Source organism: Aphelocoma coerulescens, chromosome 3, assembly GCF_041296385.1.
Source record: "Aphelocoma coerulescens isolate FSJ_1873_10779 chromosome 3, UR_Acoe_1.0, whole genome shotgun sequence".
NCBI lineage: Eukaryota > Metazoa > Chordata > Aves > Passeriformes > Corvidae > Aphelocoma > Aphelocoma coerulescens.
The window spans coordinates 122,679,316-122,706,358 of record NC_091016.1 but is presented as its reverse complement, the minus strand read 5'-3'; the positions used below and the strand labels follow the sequence as shown (position 1 = coordinate 122,706,358).

At 50.5% G+C, this 27,043-nt stretch overlaps 1 protein-coding gene across 1 annotated transcript; it reads left to right on the top strand.

Annotated features, from left to right (window-relative positions):
• Positions 1-5,271: 5,271 nt before the first annotated feature.
• MTMR9 (myotubularin related protein 9) lies at positions 5,272-26,075 on the top strand. The gene is made up of 10 exons (XM_069011845.1): positions 5,272-5,992; positions 8,275-8,383; positions 8,705-8,830; positions 13,968-14,141; positions 15,770-15,987; positions 16,907-17,068; positions 18,783-18,924; positions 20,072-20,292; positions 21,757-21,908; positions 22,350-26,075. The coding sequence occupies exons 1-10, from the start codon at positions 5,808-5,810 to the stop codon at positions 22,511-22,513; spliced, it is 1,653 nt and encodes a 550-aa protein (XP_068867946.1). The 5' UTR covers positions 5,272-5,807; the 3' UTR covers positions 22,514-26,075.
• The last annotated feature ends 968 nt before the right edge of the window (positions 26,076-27,043 follow it).

Genomic DNA, 27,043 nt, shown 5'->3' with positions numbered 1-27,043 from the left:
GAGTGAAAACAAGCCCAGAGAGAGCCCTAAAAAACACCAGTGCTCGTCCAAGAGGCAAATGGTCACGGGGCTGCAGCATATGGAGGGTGATCCTCTGCCATCCTGCAGCCCATTACTGCTTGGATTCCACAGGCAAACCCCTGCTGGTGTCAGTGCACACGTGGTGGAGGGGAACTCGCTCTCTGGAAAGCCCAAAATCATGGGAATCACTCCAGATTCGGGACATGTGGTCTCAAAGGTGGCTCCAGAACAGGGAGAGGAACATCTGCTCCCCAGGGCCTGCCCCGTGCCCTGGGGGTTTTCAGGAACAGACCCAGACAGTTCATGATCCTGCTCTCCAGGCAGGAGAGGAAGACATGGGAAGAGCCCTGGCTCCTGCTGAGGGCAGAGAAGCTTCTTGGCAAAACTCTCCAGGCCACATTCCAGGGCAGAGGGGAGCAGATGGCCGGGCATTTAGGGCTCTGGCAGGAGGAATCCCTGGGCCTTTGGCTGAGGGCACTGGTTTAGCTCTGCTTTTCCTTCTGCTTGGACACTTTCTGTCTGTGCTTCTCCTGCTCGTGGGGTTTCTTAGGAGGCTTTGTCAGAGCAAGGAAAAGCAGATGGCGCCTGGAGCCACCTGCTGCAGGCAGCTGGAGAGCCCTCCTTGACCCGTTATCTGTTATCACGACCCAAGTCCATCCTCACAAATACCTCTACAACCTGTGGAACATAGAATATTTAGGTTAGAAAAGCCCTCTGAGATCAGTGAGTCCAAGTGCCCCCGCAGCACTGCCAAAGCCACCACTGCCCCATGTCCCCCAGTGCCACACCCACATGGCTTTTAAACCCCTCCAGGGTTGGGGACTCCAGCACTGCCCTGGTCCAGGGCTGGACAACCCTTTCAGTGAAGAAATTTTCCCTAATATCCAATCTAAACCTCCCCTGGAACAACTCGAGGCTGTTTCCCCTCATTGTTTTTACTTGGGAGAAGATCCCAACTGCCCCCCCCCGGCTGTCCCCTCCTGTCAGGGAGCTGTGCAGAGCCATAAGGTCCCTCCTGAGCCTCCTTTTCTCCAGGCTGAGCCACTTTCCCAGCTCCCTCAGCTGCTCCTTATCATCCCAACTGTGCTCCAGCCTTCTCTCCCTCACTCGGGGCAAGTCTGTACCCCCAGCCACGAGATTATCCTAAAATTGTTGGTGCTCACGGCCCAGCCCGTGGGTTGGGATCTTTGCCCTTGAGTGGGGAGAGGCAGCTGTGGGGTTGGGAATGCAAGACAGGATGATTTGTGCAGGACACAGAGATAAGGCTGGCCAGGCAGGGTTGTTTCATTGCACAAGAGGTGAGTTGTTCCCTTCCCGACGTTCCGTACACCTCCCATTGTTCCCGAGGCTGGAGCAATGTTTGCTGACCGGTACCAGAGCTGAGCTGTGCCAGGCAGTGTCACAGCACAGGGAGCAGCTCCAAGCGTTGCTGCTCCTTGTTTCACAGGGCTAAAAACAAGGCAGGACGGGTCTCCCTGCCGTGTTCGGGGGTTCCTCCAGGAGAGGTAATGTTCAAACCAAAGTCTTTTGAGTACAAACCTCATTTTTCCTAAAGCACAAGGCACGAGGACAGAAAAAAGCAGGGAATTAATCCCATCCCAGTCTCAGCCTCCTCTTCTTCAGCACCCACTCCAGCTGTGGCTGCCCCTGGATCCCTGGAAGTGTCCAAGGCCAGGTTGGATGGGGCTTGGAGCAGCCTGGGATAGTGGGAGGTGTCCCTGCCCATGGCAGGGGGTGGGACTGGATGAGCTTTAAGGTCCCTTCCCACCCAAACTATCAAGAGACAGCAGGGGAGATTGAGGAGCAATTTTTTCACCAAAAGAGTGATCAGTCGCTGTCACAGCCCAGGAAAGCAGTGGAGTCCCCATCCCTGGAGGGGTTTAAAAGCCGTGTGGATGTCGCACTTGGGGACATGGCTCAGTGCTGGCCTTGGCAGTGCTAGGGGATGGTTGGACTGGATGATCTCCAAGGGCTTTTCCAACCCAAACCCTTCTGTGCTTCTATTCCCTGATTCCATGACTGTGCTGCAAATACCCTTTAACAAATACCAGTCCCCACAGCACCTCCAGGGGGATGGAGGCCACCCCACAGAGCAGCTGTGCCTCAGTCTGTGGGGTCTGAGGGTGCTTCACGAGAGTGGGGGGCTGTGGGGCCGTGGGCATGGGAGGGGTGAACACGTGAGAGCCCAGGCAGTGCCTCCTGTGAGGCTCAGGGGGGTTAACACCCATAAAGTTCATTCCAAGGGAGCTGTGTGGAATCACAGAATCAGGGAATGGTCTGGGTGGGCAGGGACACCTTCCACTGTCCAAGGCTGCTCCAGGCCCCGTCCAACCTGGCCTTGGACACTTGCAGGGATCCAGGGGCAGCCACAGCTGCTCAGGGCACCCTGTGCCAGCGACCCCAGGAGACTCCGGGAGAGCAGGAGCTCCCCAAAGCACCAGCCCTCCCTGAGGAGTTCCCACTGCTGAGCATGGGAAGGAACAGGGAGACAGCTTTTCCTCCTCGGGCAGGAGCAGCTGCCCAGGAGAGCAGCGCTTTCACAGCCCTGCCCGTGCCCTGGAGATGGGAATGTGTGTTTAGCTCTGGGTTCCCACCAAAGGCTTCCCAGTCCCTACAGGAAAATGCAGAGGAGGCGAGTCCTGTGCTGCTCCCAGCCCATGGCAGCACTGAGGGCAGCAACAGAGACGTGTTTGTCTTTTAAGTTTCACCCAAACCTCGGCAAATCCAGCCCTGGGAGAGAGCCCTCTTTTCCCTTTGATGATGTGGATCAGTGCAAACCCCCATAAGAGGAGAATTAATCGTCCTTATTATGAATCTTTGCACCTATCCATGAGATTAAAATGTCACTAATTAGAATTTCAAATCATTCCCCGACACCGGAATCACCAAAACTGCAGCATTAACGAGACACACGGGCAACAAACTGGACAAACTCCGGCTGAACTCAGCACCAGGGGCGAGGATAAAAATTCAGGTCGCCAAACCCAAGCACCTCCACAATCCCTCTCAGGGGTAATTGCCCAGAACAGGCTGTTCTGGGACAGTGGCACGGACAGTGCCAGGCTGATTCCATCAGGCAGGGGCTCAACAACCTTGAACCTGAAGCAATCCCGGGCAGGACGGCACCAGCAGCCATCCATCCCCTGCAGAGGGAGCCCCGGGAATGGCTGATGACCCGATTTGCACGCTCTGGCTCTGTTCTTCTCCAGAGATAAAGCAGGCGGAGGCTGAGGAGTCGGAGCCTCTCCGGGTGAGCGAGATCTGTGAGATCTGAATCCACCCTCCCTTCCAGCAACCCCTCTGGGGGAGCAGCAATGCCCAGTGCAGACACCACAGCCCCTCTTCAGGAAAAATCTGGATTTTTTTTTTTTTCCCCTGAAAATCTGGAGAGTCCTTCGTCTTCTTCCCACTCCCTAGGACTTTTCCTGGGAGCACAGGGGTTTGTGGACAGCCCTTCTCACTCTCACAGATACTGTCGGGGTAAATGCTGGATTTCAGCATGACCAGCCTTGAATTTGGTTTGGAATCACAGGGTAATTTCGGTTGGAAGGGACCCTAAAGCTCATCCAGTCCCACCCCCTGCCATGGGCAGGGACACCTTCCATTATCCCAGGTTGCTCCAAGCCCTGTCCAGCCTGGCCTTGGACACTTCCAGGGATCCACATCCCTGCTCTCACCTCTGCTAATAGATTTAGTGGTAAGGTTTGGGTTTTAGCTGTGCCCAAGCTCTCTGGCCTTCCTGACAGGGATGTATTTACAGGAATAAACCACGGAAAAGCACTCGAGCTTATGCACCCCTGACCCTGCAGCCTCACCACCAGCTGTGGGATGTTGGCAGTGTCACAGCTTCCAGTGCCTAAAGGGGCTCCAGGAGAGCTGGAGAGGGACTTGGGACAAGGGATGGAGGGACAGGACACAGGGAATGGCTTCCCACTGCCAAAGGGCAAGGAGAGATGGGATATTGGGAAGGAATTCCTGGCTGTGAGGGTGGGGAGGTCCTGGCACAGGGTGCCCAGAGAAGCTGTGGCTGCCCCTGGATCCCTGTGAGTGTCCAAGGCCAGGCTGGATGGGGCTTGGAGCACCCTGGGCTAGTGGAAGGTGTCCCTGCCCATGGCAGGGGGTGGCACTGGATGATCTTTAAGGTCCCTTCCAACCCAAACCACTCTGGGATTCCATAATGGAAACACAAATGCCAGATGATGACCCAGCGTGGAGGGGGCTCTGCTGGGGCAGAGTGGAGCAGCTCGAGGGGAACGTCCCCCTGCCACAGCTCCATTCCCGACCCCTGCCCGCTCCACTCCCGATCCCTGCCCGCTCCACTCCCCATCCCTGCCCGCTCCACTCCCGATCCCTGCCCGCTCCACTCCCCATCCCTGCCCGCTCCACTCCCGATCCCTGCCCGCTCCACTCCCAGTCCCTGCCCGTTGCCTCCCCGCTCTGTTCTCAATCCTCGGCCGTTCCGTTCCCGCTCCCTTCCCAATCCCCGCCCACTCCATTCCCCCTGTCCGTTCGCATTCCCGCTCCATTCCCTCTCTATTCCCACTCCCGCTCCATTCCCTCTCTCTGCCCGCTCCACTCCCGCTCCATTCCCAGTCCTTGCCCGTTCCCTGCCCGCTCCGTTCCCAGTCCTTGCCCGTTCCCTGCCCGCTCCGTTCCCAATCCCTGCCCACTCCATTCCCCCCTCCCGTTCCCCGCCCGCTCCATTCCCAATCCCTACCCGTTCCCTTCCCGCTCCCTTCCCAATCCCTGCCCGTTCCCTTCCCGCTCCATTCCCGATCCCTGCCCGCTCCATTCCCGATCCCTGCCCGTTCCCTGCCCGCTCCGCTCCGCTCCCAATCCCTGCCCGCTCCGTTCCCAATCCCTGCCCGTTCCCTTCCCGCTCCCTTCCCAATCCCTGCCCGCTCCATTCCCCCAGTCCGTTCCCTTCCCGCTCCATTCCCGATCCCTGTCCGTTCCCATTCCCGCTCCATTCCCAATCCCAGCCCGATCCAGTCCCGCCCCTTTACGGGAGCCCCGCCCCGGCCCCGCCCCTCGGCCGAAGCCCCGCCCCGGTGGCTCCGCGCCCCGCACAGGCCCCGCCCCCTCAGGCCCCGCCCCCTCAGGCTCCGCCCCCTCAGGCCCCGCCCCCTCAGGCCCCGCCCCCGCCCTGCCCTTTCCCATTGGCTCCCGTCTGGGCCCCGCCCCCTTCCGCGGGCCTCCTCTAGCCCCGCCCCTTACCCTTAACAGCCCCGGAACGTTTGTGGCGGGGCCATGCCGCACGCCGGACCATTCAGCCGCTTCCCCGGCTCCCTGAGGATGGCGGCCGCGGATTGGCTCCGATTCCCGTCACGTGACCCGGGAGGCTCCCGGGAGGCGCTTCCGGCCGATCCCGCTCCGCCGGCGGCTCCTGGGAATCCCGGGGATCTTGAGGGGCCCGCGGGTCCTGGGGCTCCCCCGCCGCCCTGACCCTCCCCCTGCCAGCACCGAGGGTCTCCTCGAGCCGCCCCATCCGCTCCCCTCTGCAGCCTCCTCCCCACACGCCCCGTCGGGCCCTGAGGGAGAAGGGGGGGCCCTGTGAGTGTCCCTCCCGCTGGCCGCATCGCTCTCCGTGCCCAGAGAGCCGCCGCCACCCCCAGGTTATGTCCCCGCCTGCCAGGGTGGGACCGCACAGACCCTCCCCGGCTTTCCCACCCCGGCCCTGCCGCTCTTCCCGAGGCTCCCCCCCGTTTTCCCAGTGAGATTTTTCCCAGTGAGATTTTTCCCAGTGAGATTTTTCCCAGTGGGTTTCCCCCGCCTTCCCCTCCAGCATGGAGTTCGCCGAGCTGATCAAGACCCCCCGAGCCGACAACGTGGCGCTGCACCGCCCGTTCCACCCGGCCGTGGAGGGGACGCTGTGTCTGACCGGCCACCACCTCATCTTCTCGTCCCGGCGGCAGGACAACGCCGAGGAGCTGTGGCTGCTGCACTCCAACATCGACTCTATCGAGAAAAGGTGATGCTCCCCTCTCTCCCTGCTTGCCCATCCCTAATGCCTTGTCTCGGGGTTGGGAAGCGGTTGGAAAGGCTGGCTGGCACCTCAGCTGTCCCAAATCCAGGCGTGGGGAGCAGAAAGGATGCTCTGGGTACGGACGTTGCCTTAAGCTGTGCCACGGGAGGCTCGGGTTGGGCATCAGGAGGAATTTCTTCACAGCAAGGGCGATTAAGCATCGGAATGCCAGGGAGGTTTGGAGTGCCCATCCCTGGAGGTGTCCAGGGAAGGACTGGAGGTGGCACTCCGTGCTCTGGGCTGGTGCCAAGGTGGGGATCAGGCACAGCTTGGACTCAGTGATCCTTTTCCAACCTCAGTGATTCTCTCAGCGCCCAGGGCAGGGTTCTGCTTTTGTTTGGATGTTCATGTTTGATGTTGCATCCCAAAGGTTGATTTATTTGTCACAGAGTCAGAGCCTTTTCACCCCTTTTGCTCTGTGTTCGTTGTTCAGTGGGTTCATCCGCCCCTGCAGCCCTTTATAAAGGGTGCAGCTTCCTGCTGTGCAGAGAGATGGAAACCAGAGCACTGCTGCAGGGATTTGCTTTGTGTCACCCACCAAAACTGCTGGCACAATCGGTCTCTGGACTTGCTCAGCTCCAAATCAGTCTCCTGCTGCTTGACAGCATCATCCCTCCCTTCTGCAGCTGCCTATGGGATCAATAACCCTGTAACAATGTGCTTTTTGTGGTAAAGCTGAGTCCTAGCTGCAGAGCTCCATATTTTTTCTTTCCCATCCCCTTTTTATTACAGAGACTTCAGAGATTTACCCTTTTCCCCCTCATTTCTGCTTTACCTGCACCAATCAAGGTCTGCCCCATCTCACCTGGTCATTGTCTTCTGCTCCCTCCCCTTGGTCCTTTTTTCAGCTTGATGGTAATACTTCATTTTTATATTAATTACAAAATCCTTCCTCTGTTTTTAATGCCTTCTAAGGAAATCTGGTAGAACAGAATCCCTTTCTGCGAGCAAGACTGGAACATTCAGGCAGCAGAAATTTAAAAAAGCAGAGTCTGGAATGGGGGAGTTGCTGGGTGCTGATTAAGTTTGTTCGTGATTTCCCTGAGTGTTTCTGAGAGAGGAAAGGAGCAGAGGGGTGGAAACCCCAGGGAATTGTTTCCCGTGCTCAGTCCTCAGAGTGGTTTGGCCTCACCCCTGTTACTCCTTGTACTAAACCAGCCATAACCCCATTTTGAAAATTAATATTTACAAGCCTTTCTTTCTGTTTAAAAAAAAAAATTTAATGAGTTTAGCAGCAGTTCTGGTGTAAGTTAATCCCAAATAATCAAGGAACATGGAGCTCTGAGGAGGGAGTAGTGCACTGCTGGCTCAGGATGTGATTTACAACAGCTTTACTCTGTGTGCAGATACTCTCAGCCCTTATTTGCCAGAGCAGACCCTGAAAGTTGTTTTGTGTGAGTGTAACTGCAGTGAAACTTGGCATGTAAAGGGATAACAGGACCCCCAAATCAATGTAGATTTTAGGAAGATCCAGTTTGGTGCTTTGCTGCTTCAGGTTCTTAGTGCACAACGTTGTGCCAGGTTCAGAAAATCTCTTCTCCCATTTAATTCTATGAAGGTTGTTTATACAAAGTGGTGTTTTCCCGAAATATCAGAGGATCAAACTCTGCTCCTTGAACTTGTGTAGCTCTTTAAGTGACTGAAATATGGCTGATGAGGGCTCTGAGCTGCTTTGTGAACAGAGACTTTTCTGGGGGATAAGACCTTCACTGCCCTGAGGTCTCCAGAGCAAATCGTGGCACTGCAGGTGTCAGACACCAAACTTTCCTGTTAAATCATAAATCCCAGAAGGGTTTGGGTTGGAAGGGACCTTAAAGCTCATCTCATTCCATGAGTAGGGACACCTTCCACTATCCCAGAGTGCTCCAAGCCCCATCCAACCTGGCCTTGAGCACTTCCAGGGCTGGAGCAGCCAAAGCTTCTCTGGGCACCCTGTGCCAGGGCCTCCCCACGCTCCCACTGGTGTAATATTTGTCATGTAATACCTCCACTCCCTGCCACAGCCAAAGGATGGAATAAATGGACGTAAAACCAAACTTGCAAATGGCAAATAATGAGTTTTAATGATGTGATTTATGATTTAACAGGTTTGTTTCTTTATTTTCTTGAAAGGTGCTGCTGCAGACAAACTGCCACTAATGGGATTTTGCCTTGTAGAAAGAGCTGTGGCACTTCTCTTGCCTTAGAGGATCCTGTTTTTATGGGACTCACTTCCTGTCTTGCTGTAGGTTCGTGGGCTCCTTGGGCACCATCATCATAAAATGCAAAGATCTGAGGATTATCCAGCTGGACATCCCAGGGATGGAGGAGTGTCTGAACATCGCCAGCTCCATCGAGGTGAGGAGTTACCATCAGTCAGAAAACCTGCAGGTCTTGAGCTCACCTCAGCCTTAACAGCTTTTTTTTTCCAGTTAGGAAGGTTTTCATTCATGTTTTGGAAGGCAAAGGAGAATCTGAAATATTTCACATGGGGTTGTGGGGTATTTCCCAGAGGTTTTGGACTCCCCATCCCTGGAAGTGTCCAAGGCCAGGTTGGACGGGGCTTGGAGCAACCTGGGATAGTGGAAGGTGTCCCTGCCCGTGGCAGGGGGTGGAACCAGATGATCTTTACGGTCCCTTCCAACTCCTGTGATTCCATGATTTCTCTTGCCCACACAGGCGCTTTCCACCCTGGATTCAGTCACCCTCATGTATCCGTTCTTCTACCGGCCCATGTTTGAGGTCCTGGAAGATGGATGGTCCTCTTTTCTGCTGGAACAAGAGTTTGAGCTCCTCAGTTCAATGGTGAGTGGGATTTGAGGCATTTGCCCAGGCACTCAGATATTCTGTGAACTCTTTCACCCAGCAGTGGCTGGACTGGAAATCCTGGATGGTTAAAAATCCATCTGGTGCCTGGGTGAGAAGTGAGCCTTGTTGAAATATTCCCTCTGTAACATCAGACATTTGTTTGCTGTTTCACCTTGTACTAGTGGGGGTTTGAGGCCTTTCTCAGGAAATCACAAAGGTAGGAAATGTTTTTGGCCTTTGGGGATGGTTCTCTAATTGGAAGAACAAATTGAAATCCTTTGGCCTGGCTTTGTTGTACTTAACTTTGATCTGGAGTGGAGTGAGATGAATCTTTGTCATTCTCTGAAATGACACTGGTTTTAAAAAATTGCTCTTTAGGAGGATGACAATGAAGATGCTCAGTTTGAAGCACTTTTTCCTTTAGTTGATGCTGGGGAAATACTGAGGAGGTTCAAAAAGCAGGAAACTTCCAGTCCTCTTTCTCCAGGCGCTCTTGAGTACATTGAGATTGTTTTGGTACCTGAAGGGTAGCAATTCTTGTGGCATTGCCTGTTGTGTCTCTTCTTCAAATTTCCTTTTAGGATGGCTGGATTTGGTAGAGTGGGAACTATCCTGGGTGCAGGAACCTGTTTTAGTAATTCCTTAGATGTGCACCTCTGTGTTCCAGGCCTTTGTTTCACATCCACTCTGTGCTCTTGCTCCATCAGCTCAGGTTTCTGAGCCCACATCCATTAGTGCAGCATCCAAGAACATTGATTTTTTTTTTTTTTTAATTTGCTTTTATCTGCAGCCCAGCTTGTCTGCAGCCTGTATCACTTCCTGGCTATGAGCAATAACTGAATAATGTGATCAGCTTGACCAAATTCAGTTGATGAAATCACCAGAAAATTAAAGGGGTTCAGAGGCCTTGCTATTTCTGTCTCATGATCAAAGCACTCTCATGTGTCTTATCTTCCTCTTCCTTCCAGAGACAGACCAACTGTCTGTTATCATATCCAGCACATGGGTCCATTGATGTGCTGCTTTCTTCCTTATTTTTCAGGGATTTAAGACTGCATTTGTCAATCTCTTGCCTTTCTGAACATATTCTCCTTTGTAAGAATTACATTTAAAAACCTCATTGCCTTTTAGCACCAGGTTCCCAGGGCAATCATTCATTCCTTTAAAATCTCCACATCTGGCAGCTGTTGATTAATTCTTGGCTTTTCACACAAAACCTCACATTTTGAACAAAATGGTGTCAAAAGCCACCTTCCAGTGATTTACATTGCTGAACAACAGATAAATGTCTTGTTGACCAAATAAGTCTTGTTCTGTAATGGCACTGCCTTGTGTGACAGGCTGGAACAAGGAAATGGCTGATTTAAATCTTTCTCCCAGAAGTCAGATGAGTAGAATTCCAAAGGTTCCTGCCTCTGCTAAATCATCCATCTGGATCTGTACCCTCCCCAACAGGGTAACAAGTCAAAAACTGGATTTCACCCACCCTACAGCTCTAGTACTGTGTTAATTCCATGTTTATCTGCTACAGGAGAGTTGTTTTCAGATATGGACACACTCTCTAATGGCAAAGTGAAGTGTAAAATTAATATTTATTTTTAAAAGTTGGGCAGTACATTAAATATTTAGATAATAGAATATGTAATTTGTATTCTTCACTGCACAGTGAGGGGCTGAGTGGAATTCAGAGTATGTGCAGGGGGCTCATATTTTCTCTGAGCAGTCAGGGGAGAGCCAAGAGGTTTCTCTTCTGCCAAATTCCACAACTGCAGGACACTGCAAACTAACTCTGGAAATTCATTATCCTAAAATGAAGTGGAGAGGCCATGAGAAGTTTGTACACTGGCAGTGTAATTAACAAAAAGGTATTTTGTTGCCAAGAAAATCACTTACTTCATTCTCCTTTTCTTTCCCCCTTTATTCCTTTTTCTTTCCTTTTTTCTTTCCCCCTTTTTCTCTTATTTTCTTTCCCCCTTTTTCCTCTTGTTTTCTTTCCTCCTTTTCCTCTGTTTTCTTTCCTCCTTTTCCTCTGTTTTCTTTCCTCCTTTTCCTCTGTTTTCTTTCCTCCTTTTCCTCTGTTTTCTTTCCTCCTTTTCCTCTGTTTTCTTTCCTCCTTTTCCTCTGTTTTCCTTCCTCCTTTTCCTCTGTTTTCTTTCCTCCTTTTCCTCTGTTTTCTTTCCTCCTTTTCCTCTGTTTTCTTCCCCTTTGTTTTCTCTTTTTCTTTTTCCTGCCTTTTTCTCTCCCTGTCTTTTTCTCTTTTCTTTCCTTCCCCCTCCCCCTTTTCTCTATTTTCTTCCCCTTTTTAGCAGGAAAGATCTCAGGCTTCTGAACAATTCAGTTGTGCTTCATCTTTATATTGGAGCTTCTTTTAAAAAGCAGAACTTTGTGTTTGGGCTCAGGTTACAGTGGTACTTGTGAACCATATTTTGCTCTTTCCAGACAAGCATCAACCTTTACATCTGTTCTGCTGCTTGTCCATGCCCAATCTGATCCCAGCAGGGCTTGTTCCTTGGGAATGGCCTCTGGCATTGCTGCTTTGCAGGATCTCCCAAGGTCCACGCTGGGTTCTTGACTTTTTTTTGAGGCCTGTTGGCAGAGCTTGACTTGTGTCCCAATGTTATGTGGAAAACAACAAACAATCTCCTGGCAATTACAAGTTTTAGGAGGAAGGATAGCTTGGGCATTTGGGAATCAATATCTCCATAAACTAGTATTAGGGCAAGAAAAGTAGAAATCTAAGAGTTGATCCTGTCCTGGGTTTAAGAATCACTCCTTTCTTTGTTCTTTGGAGTTCTCTCTCCTTTCTGCTCAGCCCTCATCCTTTTGCTGCTTCTAGCCTTAGCTTTTTTTGATTCCTCAGGTGTCTTGCTGGGAGGATTCAAGGTTCACTTTGCACTCCCTGAGTTTCACACAGCACAATTACCTGGTGATAGCTGAAGGTGAGGTCCCCCTTCATCCCTTTCCCTGCAGTCCTTCTGCTTCCTCTGCTGCTGCCTCACTCTTCCAGTAACCTGTGGCCCTTTTTGCTTCCAAATTCCAGCCAGGCCTAAGCTAAAGAGAGTTGATTGGGGCAGTCTGGAGCTCTCACTGCAGAGGTTAACGGGATCTCTGCAGCAGGAGCTGTTGGAGGGAAGACAAATGGTGCCAAGTGCTGCCAGGCTCCTCCTCCTTCCCATGGAAATGACACCGGGGTGACATAATGGGATCATCTGTCTCTGGTGTAACGGGGAGGAGAGCAGGTTGTGGGCAGGGTTCAATTACCACAGTGGGAGATGAATCAGGTGCTGCTCTTCCATTCCTTTCCATACCCGTGGTGCCTGTGACAGCCAGTCTCAAACATTCCACAGAGTTCTGGTTTTGCCTTCTCCACATCATGTGTGGCAGTGAGGCTTTTATCAGTTTGGTATTCCAGATCCTTGCATATTTTTTCATGGTAATCAAATTGCACAACATCCTATGTAAATTAACATAGACACCCCAAAAGTCCTATTAAAATCCCATTGTTGGTGCATTAAAAGCTGGAGCTGTGACCAGCCACATCCCTTTTGTGACCCAGAACCTTTCATCTCTGCTCATAACACGATGGCCAGAGGCAATTTGACTTGGCATCTGGGACAAGCTCTGCTTTTTATAAAATGGAGCTGTTCAGAGGAGCTGTTTGGAGGCTAATGAATAATGAAATAAGGTTGTAGCAGGGATGGTGCAAAACTGTCCAGCTGGGTTCATGCACAAAGGCAGCAATTGCTGCTCTTGATGCTGGTATTTATTTTTTCCCAGCATCTTTCTTAGGCTGCCACCAAAAAGGACAATTTTGCTGTCTCCTAGGCCACACATCCCATGCCTTGGAGCTGCTGCTGGTGAAACAGTGTTGTGAGTCAGACCACCTGGTTCAGCTGATGGAAAGGCTTCTTTGCCAGAAAACATTCCTGAATTGATCCCAGTTTTCCACTGGACCAGTGAGCCAGTCGGGTGGATTTATATAAGCAGGTAGCAATCAGGAGTGTGGCAAGATGTACCAAGGATCTGGAAGAAAGGAATTCTGATCAGAGATGTGCAATTCATGCAAATTCAACCAACAGACTTGAGCTGATGTTGGTTTTATGTGTTTTGTCACGGCCTAATTTGGCTGCTGTGCTCTCCTCTAACTTTGTCCTACCTGCTTTATCCCTCTGCCTTTTTGTCTGCCTCAAACTTTGTTTGAACTCAGATGAGCAGAGGTTTGATGGATCTCTCTGGGGTCTCTCCCTGCTGCAGAATCTCCACGTTGACCTTTGTCCCCGAGCTGGAGCCAAGGCTTGTGTGTGACCCTGGGTATCAGGTAGCTGGAATTCTCATGCCAAGTGCCTGTGAGGTGTCACATTCAGCACTTCTTTCCCAAGGCTTTGGCTGTTGGAAGCTGGAGAAGTTACATAGCAGGAGCTCATGATGAGCCCTCGGTGCTTGGCTGCTGGGCTGCTTCCAGAAGGTGCTTTTGGAGCAAGAGCTGCAGCTGAGCCCACAGAAAAGAACCAAGCTGGAGATGTTTTAAATCGAAATTTTAACCTCAAAGCAGCTTCAGCATCTGGAGTTGGTGGAAATTCTTGCCTTTCTGGGTCATCTTTGTCTTGTGAACTCTTCTTTCAGTACAGGTGTAAGGTTGGGCCCATATTCCCTGTACCTAAAGGAACTTTTTTCCGCTCTTGTTGTGGGAATACATTTCTCTGTGGGGTTTCCCCTTGCTGTCTGCTGTGCCTGTGAAATAATTTAAAGCCACAATCACCCATTTCTGCCCACGTGGGCTTATTTTGTGCAGTTTGAGGATGTGGATAAACCAGAGGGGGAACTGTTGTTCAAGACCCAGAGGCACCTGATCACTGTTCCATTGCTTACAAGCTTTATCTGCACTCTGAGGAATGAGCTTCTGGGAGCTGCTGCAGGGAGATGATTGCAGGGAGCACCAAGGGATGTGCTGGAAAACTTAATGGGTCAACAGCCCTGTAAATGGATGCTTAAAGGACAATTTGTGGTACAAATGGAACAGATCACAAATGTGACTCCATGTGTGCTTTATCCTGTGCATGGAAGTCTTTCTTCCCTCTTACCTCTCCCATACAACAAGTTTTCTGACACAAAGCTGTGTTCTGGTGTTTTTCAGACCAATGAATGGCGCCTGAGCTGTGTCAACAAGGAATTCTCTGTGTGTCCCTCCTACCCTCCAGTTGTCATTGTCCCCAAATGCATCGATGATGAAGCGCTCCGCAAAGTTGCCCTGTTCCGCCACGGCGGCCGCTTCCCGGTGCTGAGCTACTACCACAAGAAAAATGGGATGGTGAGCTGGGCTTGAGGAGTGGTTGTGCCTGAAGGAGGTGTGGGAATCTGTTTTATGCTCTGGAATTAACAGAGCTCCTGGTTTATTTTCCAACTTCCTCAGTGAAGCTGGGTCTGGGTGATGGAATGAGTAATCTCCATCCTAGAAATAGTCATTAATCTGCTTGTTTGGGAATGTGCATGGCAGGAGCTTGCTTACAGCACTAAGAGCAAGATGGGGCCTGTAAAGGCACTGCTGGCACCCTGACTGGCTGTGCCTGCCAAGAGCTTTCATGGAAAGGATGGCAGGAGCCACATTGTCCTGTCTGTGAGCGGTGGGCCCTCGTCACAGCCGTGGTGACAGCAGAGCCAGCGCTGCTTCTGCTGTGTGACTGTGCAGGGAGGAGCAGGGCAATCTGTTCTCTGTGCCTGGCAGGGTAACTCGATTCAGGAGTAACAAAGTCTTGGTCTTGCACAGACCTCCTGACAAGCCAGAATCTAATGGAGTGACTGATATGTTGTAATTAAGAAATGCACTGTATGAGAGTGTTGGGTAATTGTGTCTCTTGCCGATGTAACCAGTTCTGAGGGTGCTGGGATGGCCAACCTGCAGCTTTTAAACTTGATACAGTCTCCTCAAATGCTCTAATGCCTTCTCCTGTGGCCAAGATTCATAAGCCTTGAATTTGAACTGTGTAGTCTGACTCAGAAGTACCTTGGGGTTTGCTTTGCTTTGCTTTAGAAGCAGCCAGCCACCTACTCCATATCAGTTGTGCTTTTTGCTTTTTCTCAGCTCAACAGAAAACCATCGAAGGAAGATTTTTTTTTCTCGATTATCTCTCCAAACTGTGCATGTTTCAGGTGTGAGGAGTACAACAGTATTTGGCTCGGAGTGTTGGAGTTGTGACAGTAAAGCTGTCGCTCTCATTGCCCTCCTGCCTCTGAGTTCTCAGCTGTACCTGGGGTTGCTGACTGGCTGCCCTCACATTTTAGTTACGATTTGAGCTGCTGGGGTGCTTCTGAATTGAAAGGCATTTACTAAGGAGAAATCTCAGCTCATCAGTCTGTGGACTTGAAGTTTATTAGTCCATCCATGGGGTAAAAAATGTCACCTTTAACTCATGAACAATTCAAGCGTTTTAATAACAGAGTTGGGAAGGGACTTTGAAAATGACAATCCTGAAAGAGTTGGTTTCATAGAATCACTGGATGGTTTTGGTTGGAAGTATCCTTAGAGGCCATCTAGTTCCAACCCCCTCCATGGGGAGGGATGCCTCTCACTGGATCAGGCTGCTCATGGCCCTATCCAACCAGGCCTTGAACACTTCCAGGGATTTATAACACTTCCAGGGTTTATGAAGGAGCCATTAGCAGGAAGGCAGCTCGGTAGTTCACAAAGATGGTACTTGAGGCATAACTGAAGGGATACAGCCTCTAAGATGATGCCTGGAATTTAAAACTTGCCCAGACAAATGGTTGCTGGATTCAAGGATTTCTGGTTCATTTTTAAATACCTTCAGTCCTCGCAAGGGATCGAACTTAAAGCAACTGAAGTATTCAGGGCAAGGCTTGATGCTCAAGTGCATGGTGCCTTTCAGTCAGAATTCTCTCCACTTCCAGTGCCTCACTGATGGTTTTGTGTCTCCCCAGGCGATGATGAGGAGCAGCCAGCCCCTGACGGGCACCAACGGGCGGCGCTGCAAGGAGGACGAGAAGCTGGTTAACGCCACGCTCCGCTCGGGCAGGCGCGGCTTCGTCATCGACACCCGGCCTTTGAATGTTGCCCAGCAGGCCAGGGCCAAGGGAGGGGGCTTTGAACAGGAAGTTCACTACCCCCAGTGGAGGAGGATTCACAAATATATTGAGAGGTGGGTGAAATCAGGCTCTCCCATGAGCTGGGCTGTGTCAGGTTGCACTGGCAGAGCAGTGATACCTCCACAAAGTCCTTTCTCTTTTAAGAAGAGTTGTGTATCTTGCTTCCTGGCAACAGGGTTGTGTTCCTTCTATGGCAAAACCAGGGTATGTGGATGATAAGGGGATTTTTGGTTTGGTTCCTTGTTCTGAGCAACCTGCTGCAGGTGTCAGCCATCAGGCATCATCCCTGTGCTGTTCCTTTTCCTGACCATCTTTAGCCACGCTCCAGCCTTCCTGTGTTCCCCTTTGCACAGGAAGGAGCAGGTACCTTGCCAGAAAACTTCTGCAGGGGAGGATTTGTTCTGTGGCTGTCACACTCCTCTTGTCCAGAGGATTTGGCCAGAGAAGCTGTGGCTGCCTCATCCCTGGAAGTGCTCAGGGCCAGGTTGGACAGGGCTTGGAGCACCCTGGGATAGTGGAAGGTGTCCCTGCCCATGGCAGGGGGTGGAACGGGATGAGCTTTAAGGTCCTTTCCAAATCATTCCATGATTCTGTGGTCCAGTACTTTTCACTGGACATCTAATATGGTTCAGTCATTTGCAGACAAGTTACTGAATTAAACAGACTAAAAGTCTTTCCTTGTTCAACCTCCCTTAAGCCTTAATTTTGGGGAATCCTTCTGCACAGACATGCAGTAACATTACTGGAGCTGTGGGCCAGCTCTTGAGGAGTTCAATAAGGAATTTCCTGGCAAATACTTGAAGTGTTTGGTTTTGCTGCTAAAGATTTTATGGGAACTTAAATTTGTTGCTGATTATTTACAGCATCAGAGAGAGGAGAATGAATAAACACAATATACAAACCCTAAGTAATCCATGTCCTTGTTCCTATGCTACTCCTTGTGCTTTCAACAATATTTTCCTTTCCCCAAAGGTTTAATATCCTGCAGGAGAGCTTCATCAAGCTGGTGGAAGCTTGCAATGACCAGTCACACAACATGGACCGCTGGCTCAGTAAACTGGAAGCTTCCAACTGGCTCACTCACATCAAGGAGCTGCTGACTGCAGCTTGTCTGGCTGCTCAGTGCATTGACAGGTAAATCTCCTGCAGAAAGTCTTGGGTTGCTCAGTCACTGGTTACAGATTGCTCATTAAATACCTCTGGCAGCATCAATAACTGCCCGCCGTGATCTGGTTCATTTGTACCCATGGAAGATTCTGTTTCCTCGTGGTGAAGGAATGTTCCTCCAATAAATCAGGAAGAGGGAGGAAACCTCGGCTAAGGAAAGGTTTTGGATCGTGTGGTTAAGGTATATTCCTGTGTCTGTTGCAGCCAAGCTAATTTAGAGAGCTCTATTGAAGGTTTGGGTTAAAATGGGCCCATCTGAAATGGTGTTTGATGGCCTGGAAAAGGGGACACAGAATTGTTGTTTTCTTTCTTTAAGAAGTTTTTTTTTTTTTTCTTTTCAGCTGCAAATTTCCAATACCACACCTCACTTCCAGAGGTTAAAGCAATGTCATCTCCTTGTTTTCCCCAGGAACTGGTCCAGTGCTTTTCCCCTCTTGTATTTTTATCCCCACAGCCCTTTCCAAGCAATCCTGCTCATCCCTTCTAAGTGCTTGTGACCTCTTTTAACCTGACATCTCTTTCACAAATGCTGCTGACTCAGCTGACTCGTGTTCAGACCTCAGGCTGCAGAGGCAGTGCTTGCTGTCAGGTGCCAGGGTTTGTAAGGCCAGATGCAGCAATCTACATGGGTTTTGTCAGTGGCTCTGGGTGGGAAAAACCCATCCCAAAATTCAGGGAAAACCTGGCTTTTCATAGGAGCTGGGGAATGTGTTCTGCAGGCACACGAGCAGCTGAAATGCAGTCTCAGTGGTGAAACAGCAGTGCTGCATTAAAATGGGAGCTCTGTGCTTTTTGAAAGCTCTGACAGTGCTGCTTTCGTTACTGCCTGTGCCAGGAAAGGATTGCTCTGGATCAATAGTTTTATCTGGAATTCTTTCCTGCAAGTGTGTAATGGGAAAGATCAGTGACGAAATCCTTCTGGCTTGTTGGGACACTGGCTGATTTCATCATTTTTAACCTCAGCTTTGCTTTTTCTGTTTACCTGGAGCCATGGCAGGTCAGTTCCAGGTGCCTGACCTGCCTCACTCAGAGCCTGGAGGTCAGAGCTGGGCTGGCAAGGAGAGTTCTGTTGTATTTTCCATGGGGAGGGAATGGCTGGGACAGATCTTTCAGCATCTTAAGGGCCTGAAAGATGAAAGGGGAAAATAGTGTTAAAAAATTAGTGTAGGGAGGGAAGGTGTTGATTAAGTATTAGGGAGAAACTCTGTATTGTAACAGTGGAGAGGCCCTGGCACAGGTTGCCCAGAGAAGCTGTGGCTGCCCCTGGATTCCTGGAAGTGTCCAAGGCCAGGCTGGACAGGGCTTGGAGCAACTTGGGATAGTGGAAGGTGTCCCTGCCCACGGGATGGAATGGGATGAGTTGCACTTCCAGAGGGTGCCAATCCCAAAGAGTGAGACCCACAAAGGAGATCTCACCGTGCACCTTCTGTCAGTGTGGGAAAGGGTCTGGATTTCCAGCATGCTCAGCAACTGAGCCTTAAGTGATGCAGAGCTCAAGTTACTGTTGGGGAGTATCCAGGTGAGATCTATGTGGGATCCATGTGGGATGGGGCTGCAGTGGTGGTAGAGCCAGCAAAACCCCACCACTGTCAACACTGGTGTCCATGGGATGTAATGGCATCCACTGGGATGGGTTCTGCTCATTCACACTCTTGTCCCTTCCCACCTTTTTGTTTCCCAGGGAAGGTGCTTCAGTGCTAGTCCATGGCAGCGAAGGAACTGATTCCACGCTCCAGGTCACTTCCCTGGCACAAATCATCCTGGATCCAAGGTGCAGGACCATCCGTGGCTTCGAGGCTCTTGTAGTGAGGGAGTGGCTGCAGGTAAGAAATACCCTGGACAGAACAGCAGCTTGTTCCAGAGACACTGGGGTTGGGAAATAGCCTGAGGGGCAGCCAACAGGTTGGGCCTTGTTGCAGCCCTGCTGAGTGTGAGTGTCCTTTGTCCTAAAGAGCAGCATCATTACCTGAGTCATTTGTCCCTCTGGCACTCCTGGGGCCTCTGCCTCTCATGGCAGGTTTTTGATTTTGGGGCACTGCCTGTTTTGTGGGCTCAGGGGGAACATCTCTTATCAAGAATGGTTTGGGTTGGAAGGGACCTTAAAGCTCCTCTTGTTCCAGCCCCCTGCCATGGGCTGGGACACCTTCCACTAGACCAGATTTTGTCTTTTCCATCTCATTAGATAAAACTGTTCAGTCTAAACCACAAAACCTGAGTTGTGCTGTTTGTACCTTTGCAGTCTGGTCCTCCAGTGCACCCACCCCAGCTTGTTCCTGCTCACATTCTCTGATCAAACACAGCCTGAGAAAGGCAGGGAGAATGGTCACAGAGTCACAGAACCATTTCAGCTGGAAAATACCTTCCAGGCTGTCAAGTCCAGCAGCACTGCCAAGGCTACCACCGACCCATGTCCCCAAGTGCCACATCCACGTGGCTTTTAAATCCCTCCAGGGATGGGGACTCCACCATTGCAGCTGTGCCAGGGCTGGGCATCCCTTCCTATGAAGAAATTCTTCCTAACATCCAATTTAAACCCCCACTGGCACAACTTGAGGCCATTTCCTCTCATCCTGTCCCTGTTCCCTGGGAGCAGAGCCCGACCCCCCCTGGCTGCCCCCTCCTGTCAGGGAGTTGTGCAGAGCCACAAGGTCCCCCCTGAGCCTCCTTTGCTCCAGGCTGAGCCCCTTTCCCAGATCCCTCAGCTGCTCCTGGGGCTCCAGCCCCTTCCCCAGCTCCATCCCCTTCCCTGGACACACTCCAGCCCCTCAGTGTCCTTCTTCTGAGGAGGGGCCCAAAACTGAATCCCGAATTTGAGGTGCCCCAACAGTGCCAGCAGAGGGATAATGGTTTCTAACAGCTTGTTCTGGCTGCCTGAGCAGCTGCATGGACAGAACTCACACTGAAGTGTTTTTTCCATGTGTCCTCACATCCCATTTCTCTGTGTGTGATGCTCTCCCTGATTCCCACCAGGCTGGCCACCCTTTCCAGCAGCGCTGTGCCCAGTCAGCCTATTCCAACAGCAAACAGAAGTGGGAGGCCCCGGTGTTCCTGCTCTTTTTGGAATGTGTGTGGCAAATCCATCGGCAGTTCCCCTGCTCCTTCGAGTTCAACGAGCAGTTCCTCATCCTGCTGTTTGAACACGCCTACGCTTCCCAGTTCGGGACTTTCCTGGGAAACAATGAAAATGAAAGGTTGGTGAGGACGCTTGACTTGAATCCTTTAAATGTTGGGCTGACTTGGACTAAAAGTCACAGAATCATGGAATGATTTGGGTTGGAAGAAGCCTTAAAGATCATCTCGTTCCAACCGCCTGCTGTGGGCAGGGACACCTTCCATTATCCCAGGTTGCTCCAAACCCGATCCAGCCTGGCCAAAAATCTCCACCCATCACCAGTTTTAGTTTCTCACAAAGAAACTCCTTCATAAAAGAATAACCAGCTGGAGTTTGATGTGAGTCACAGCTGTGGGAAGCAGACTTGTCCATGCAGGCCTGGAGGAGGAGGAGCAGGTCGAGGCAGGCAGAGGCCACAGCTGGGAATTCTGTCCCTTGCCTGTGAGGGAGGAATGTGACTCTGTAGCCTGCTGGTCCTGACACCCCCAGGGGCAGCCCTGAGTGGGGCTGCTGGCTGTAGCAAACAGAGTGAAGGACTGGAGCTTCCCACAGCTGCCAGGGAGGTTAAGACTCCTGTTTTGAGCTTGGCTGTTCTGCCCTCAGGACTCCTGGCTCCAGTAAGCCCATGGCTGATGGTCTGCTGCTGAACTGAAGACCACTGGACAGGAAGGGAAAAAGAGAAGTGATGCTCCAGAGAAGGAAGGCAATTTAAAGCTTCCTGTAAACCTCTCTGTCCTTAAAGTAATCTGGGCTTAGCAGAGACTCTGCTGCCTTCTGCAGGGCTGCTGAACCAGTCATCTGCAAAACCAAGTTAGACTTGAAACCAATACGTTGAAATTTGGAGGAGTATTGAATGTTACATGTAATAATCTGCCTGTCACATCTGGGCACGTCAGCCTGGGAGCACAGACAGGGGTAGAAGTCTGATGTTTATCTTGTGCTGTCTGAAGCACTCGCAGGAGTGGTGAATCTCCTGCCTGGCTGGCAGTTCAATTTTCCAGTGCAGGCAGAACGAGGTTTGCTGCAATCCAAGGCACAGGGATCCCTGTAACTGCTGGAGGTGGGATTGCCCTGGGAAAACAGCAGTGCTTGCTCCATGTGCTCAGTTCCTTGCTGCCACCAGAGGGACCTGTCAGACGTGCCCGTTCCAGCAATGACACTCCTTTTATGTGCTCGAGAATTCCATTGCCATCCTTCCCTGATGCTGCCCTGCCCCACCTCCAGCTCTACCTTAACACAGGAGCCTGATCCCTTTCCAAACATGGCACTCAAAGCGTTGTGAGGAGGTGACTGATTCTTCACCTGGACAGCAGGCAACCAGCTTACAAGTGTTATTTCCCCATCTTTTATTCAAAACTAATTGTAATCAGCCAGGTTGAGTAAATTGCTTTAGGTTTACGCCCTGTGCTACGATGGTGAAGGCATTAACCTGAATTATCTGGGGGAGTAGCACATAGAGAAACTCATGGCTGTGTGGTTCTGACAAAAGGAGCCTTTACAGATCCAAGTGTATAAAACTGACTTGTTCCTGTGGGTTTCTTAGGGCTAAACTGAAGCTGCCTCAGAAGACCATGTCCCTGTGGTCCTGGGTGAACAGGCCTGAAGAGCTGAGCAGGTTCCAGAACCCTCTTTATGAGGCCAACAGCCTTGTCATTTGGCCCTCCGTGGCCCCACAGAGCCTGCAGCTCTGGGAAGGTGAGCCAGGTTTGCTTTCCCTGTTGCAGCCAGTATCTCTTTTGTGATTATTTGTCAGATTTCATTGCTGCCCATTCTGGAGAATCCATGTGCGGTGGGTTCCCTGCTGCAGGAGCTTTCCCCATCCCATGGGTGCTGAGGAGTTCATGACAGTGACACAAGCAGGCTGCCATGGAGACTGAAAATGGAGTGGTCTGATAAATACAGGAGGAAAAGAGAATGAACCCCCTTCATTTTCCTTTATTAATCTTGTTTAATAGGATGGTGAACTTGGAGAGGAGGGGGGAAGCTCTTTAGGGGGGAGGGAGAGGGAAGAAAGTGTGAACTGTGTGCACACTGTAAGTCCTCTCTTACTTGAGAACGGCTGGAATGTGAACAACCTTCATGAATTCCTCCTTGTTTCAAGAAACCCTTGTCACCTGGGTGTCTCTGGGCTTCCAGGTGTCTTCCTGCGGTGGAACAGGCCTTCCAGATTCCTGGAGGAAGCCGAAGAAGAACGGATCAACATCATCAAGTACAACAAGGAGCTGCAGGCCAAGGTGAACGCGCTGAGGCGGCAGCTGGCGGAGTTGGAGACGGGTGAGGAGATGCAGGAGGAGCCCTGAGCTGGGCTTTGCCTCAGGCCTTTGCTTTCCAGCCCCCTTTACGTCGAGGAAGAAACATGGAAAGTGCATGTTCTGCTGAGCCCTTGGGTACAGCTGACCCTCCCGCTGCTGAGCCCTTCACAAACCTCCCTGCTTTTTGGGGAGGGGTTTTTGTTTTGTTTACAGAAGACACAGCTGGGCACAGTGTCCCCTCTTGGCAGCTTTTCTGTCTCACAATTGGGTACAGTGTCAGCAGGAGCTGGAACTCATTACCTCCAACTGTGTGGATGACCAGGATGGGCCAAGAGACAGGATGTCTCCAATTTATTTTGGACTTTTTCTGGTTTTGTTGAACACTCACAGGATTCAAATAGAGAGTTCTGTATAGATAAGGTAAAGGCATTTTGTCTGGAAGCACCTTTTCTCTCCTACAGTAGGTAAGGCAGCTTAGTTCTTTAATTGCCTGGCAAAACTAGAAATTGTTAAAATCAAATTACAGGTTCTGCCAGTCTACACAACACTCTCAGTAGCCTTCACATCTCACACTTGGGGTTTTGTGTTCAGCATTGGCTTGGGGGCAGGAAGTTAAATACCAAACCAGAGCAAGACATTTCAGTGCAATACAGAATTGAAGTAGGGATTCTGCTGCTAATGTTTAAGCCATGACCTTCAGGTGGAATTGTCCCCCGTGGGCAAGGATCTCCTAAGGAATAACAAACTTTTTTTATTCTGCCTGGAAAACAAAAAGGTTTAGTAGTTGGTGGGGGTGTTCAGTTGCAGAACAGGGCTCGGAGCTGTCCTTTAAACCAGAGCCAAGCTGCCTTCTTGGGAATTCCAACCCCCCTGGCTGGGTTTGGACACCTGGCCAGGTTCACAGCATTGCCAGGGTGCAAGAGCAGCACTTCATTCACAGCTCAACAAAACACTTTCGTTGCACCTGATGTGCTTTTCCCTCTTGTGCTCTTATGCCCATGTTGTGAAACCTCAAAAGCAGCAGCTGGAAGTTCAGGTGACCTCACAGATCTGCTGCAGATGAAGGGGCCATCACACTACAAAAAATACTAAGAGTTTAGATGATCTGTAGCTGCTAAAACTGCATAAAGACTTTAGGGATAAGCTTTTTCCCATTTAACTTTGTATTTTGTAGCTTCTGTTTCTGTGGCTTCAATCTGCTTTTTATAAAATCAGAGTTCTCTCTAGTGATTTTTTTTTTCTCCTTTAAAAAGACAGGTAGGAGTAGGTCTGAAATACTCAGAGGCATTTTTTTTAGCTTGATTCCATGGGTAGCTGTACAGAATTGGGAAAAATTGAATTAGCAGCAGCACCTGTGGCTGGGATTATCCAGAAAAGAGCTTCCTTTTAGCCTGGTTCTGCTGGAACAAGCAGAGCTACAGTAGGTCAGTGGTGTGATCCTTCTGGAAAGTGTTCAGCTTCCAAGTTCATGGAATGAAGCTGCCTTTATTTAAAAGCCACTTCACACCGATTTGTGTGAAAATGCAGGATCTGCAGTTGTAGAAGTAGCTGGGGAGGAACCTGCAAAAATCATGTAGCCACTAAGTATAGCCTAAGAAAATTCTATCATCAAGAAAATGATATAAAATTATGTGATAGTGGTCAAGTGCTACCTCTTCAGTCCTTATTTCCTTAATTATTTCCTTCTTGCCTAAGCTAAACTTAGCCCTGAAGTCCTTTGGCTTAAAAAATAACAAGATCCCTTTTAAACCATTGCTCGCTTAAGGCAGAAGAGTGATTTCCCCCTGCTTGCAATGCCAATTTCTTTTTAGGTTTGGAGCCTTGTTCCCTAAATCCAGTCTGACACAGGGAAGGCTGCTCAGGGTGGCTGGGAATCTGCTCTGCATGACAGGGGAGGCACAACTGGGCTGTTCCCTCCTCCAAATCCAGAGATTCCTCTGGATATGTTGCTCATACAAGCCCTTAAAATGATTGTTCACCCGTTGAAATGATGTCTTTGGGATCTGCACCTGCCTGGGTGGTGTTTCCCTACCCCATTCAGAATTTCTCCATCTGAAATCCATTATCCCCAGCCAGATGGGAAGGATTCAGAAGGCACTATTTTCCCTGTAATAGACTACACATAAAACACTCCTAAAGGTTATGCAATTCCCTAACACAGTAATTATAGATTGAGCTAAATAATAGAGAAGCAGAGAGGGTTTTTTTGGATCTAATTGCCTGGCTGCTCCAGCCTCTCCTGCAAACTGCAGGCATCCGAGGAAATTGGGAAACCAGCTGTGACAGCCAGCAAAAGGCAGCACATTCCCTCTGAGCTGGCATCAATTTCAGCCTCCACTTGTGTTGAATCTGCACCCAAGCGCTGTGTGTGCCTTGGGAATGTGGATCCCAGCCTTCCTGTGGCAGTTTATGCCACAATTCCGGGGCCAGCCAGCACCTTGTCCCTGCACAGGTTCTGTGGCACAGGCCTGGGAGGGCTGGCAGGAGACAGAGTGGGGATGGGTGGTGGTGGTGTAGGTTCTCCTGGGAGAGGACATGTCCCAGAGCTCTCCTGCCAGGCTGCTCCCACATTCCCATTGGACTTTCCCATTCCCAGTGCTTCCCAGGCCCCAGACTCACAGCAGAACACTCCCATGCTTTGCTTTGCTGCTTGCCTCCCCTGTTTAATCACATATTTAATATCACTGATGGGTTTGCTCCTCTCAGAGGGGGATCCCTGCCCCGTGACACCCTTTTTGCAGATTCCCTGTGTCTTCCTGAGCTGTGGCAGTGCCCAGCTCTGGCTCCTCCCTGTGCCACTGCCTTACGCCCTCACTGCCACCCTGCTCCTGCTCTTTTGCACACAATTTGTGGTACAAGCTGGACATTAAAAGCCCCATCTCCCAAGTTTTCGGGGCAATCCACAAGGACATTCTGCCATTTACCAAAAAAAAAAAAAAAAGAAGGGAAAAGGAACTAACTTGCACAGTTTTCATAAGGGAAATACGAAATATGTACCTTCACTATTTTGATTGTATTGATTAACTCTTGAATGTGGCGCTGGTTTTGACGTGCACTTTTGTCCCTGTTGCATAGGATCCAATTTCAAGTTGCACTGTGCAGCGTTCTTGGTGTCTCCTGTGTGCTTTGCTAAAGCCCCGGGCAGTGCTGTCCTTGAGTGAGGGGTGAGGTGTGTGCCAGCACTGCCTGTGTTTGTCACAGCAGCACTGTGTGACGTGTGCTGTGTGTCTGTTCACTCCTGCCAGCTCAAGTGACGAGTGCTCTGCTGTCCCAACATCTGGAACTGCTCTTTGGACTTGGCCGCTGCGTCAGTCTTGATTTTTTTTTTCTTGTACACTTTGAAGTGGCAGGGCTGGGAGTTGTGTGCTGGTGTTAGGTATGTGCTGTCTGTGTACAGAATCCCAGCTGCTGCGGCGTGGAATTTACTGCAACGAGAAAAAAAAAAAAAGTAACCAAGCTGAGGAAAAAGAAGATGATGGCTCAAGGTTCAGCCATTTGGGGGAGCAAAACAGATACAAAGTGGCTGTAAACTTTGCTGTAGATATGTTGAGACAATAGTAGATGTGTCTGTTTAAATTAAAACCGTGAAGACTAAAAAGTTCTTTAATTACACTGCTGAATCTTCTTTATTAGCGTGGCCTTCCCTTCCCACAGGAGGGATGTGGGTGGGTGTGACTTGGATTGAAGCTTTTGATTGAAGTTTTAGCTCTTTTCAGCTCAATTGTGTTTTATTTTACAGCTGAACAGGCCCTGTGGTGGTAAGAAGAGGGGTAAAAGGAGAAGGGTGAGACCCTGAGGCTGGGAGGGGCTTGCAGAGCTCTGCGCTCACAGTTTTGGTCCTTGGACAGCAGCTCTGCATGTGATGGATAAACAGTTTGATTATCCAAGGTTTTATACTGGTATTGATCTTTTTATCCTTGTATTGATCTCCCCAAAGGAAGAAGGGCAGGGGTGTTCACAGGGGAGGTGTTGGAGTGAAGCAAAGAAGGTGGATGCTGATAGGACAAGGGGAAGTGAGTGGTTTTAAACAAAAACAGGAGACCTTTAGATGAGATACTAAGAATAAATTCTTCCCTGTGAGGGTGGGGAGGCCCTGGCACAGGGTGCCCAGAGAAGCTGTGGCTGCCCCTGGATCCCTGGAAGTTTCTGAGGCCAGGCTGGACGGGGCTTGGAGCAATCTGGGGTAGTGGGAGGTGTCCCTGCCCATGGCAGGGGTGGAATGAGATGATCTTCAAGCCCCTTCCAACCCAACCCATCCTGTGACTGAAGTCCATCAGTGACTGGGGTTACAGTTACCTGTTGGTTTTAGGGCAGGGGGTGCCCTAAAATTGGTGCCAGGGGAAGGAACACAAAAACCACAAACAGCTCCTGGGAAATGGAGGCTGGGAACTGTGGGAACTCCTGGATCTCTCCTGGCTGGTGAGTCAGGAGGCTGGGAACTCCTGGGCCGTCTGTTTCCCTGTGGCATCAGTGTGGTCTCTGCAGCTCCTGGGGACGGTGATGAGTTTTTGTGGCTTTTGGGGTTTGAGCAGATGGAGGCTGGGGCTGTTTGTGCTGCCCTGCAGCCTGTGCAGCCCA

Coding starts and splice junctions, on each gene's coding strand:
- MTMR9 (XM_069011845.1), top strand. CDS start 5,808: ATGGAGTTCGCCGAGCTGATCAAGACCCCCCGAGCCGACAACGTGGCG. Junction 8,831..13,967: donor TTGAGCTCCTCAGTTCAATG/GTGAGTGGGATT, acceptor GGTGTTTTTCAG/ACCAATGAATGGCGCCTGAG. Junction 17,069..18,782: donor GCTGCTCAGTGCATTGACAG/GTAAATCTCCTG, acceptor TTTGTTTCCCAG/GGAAGGTGCTTCAGTGCTAG.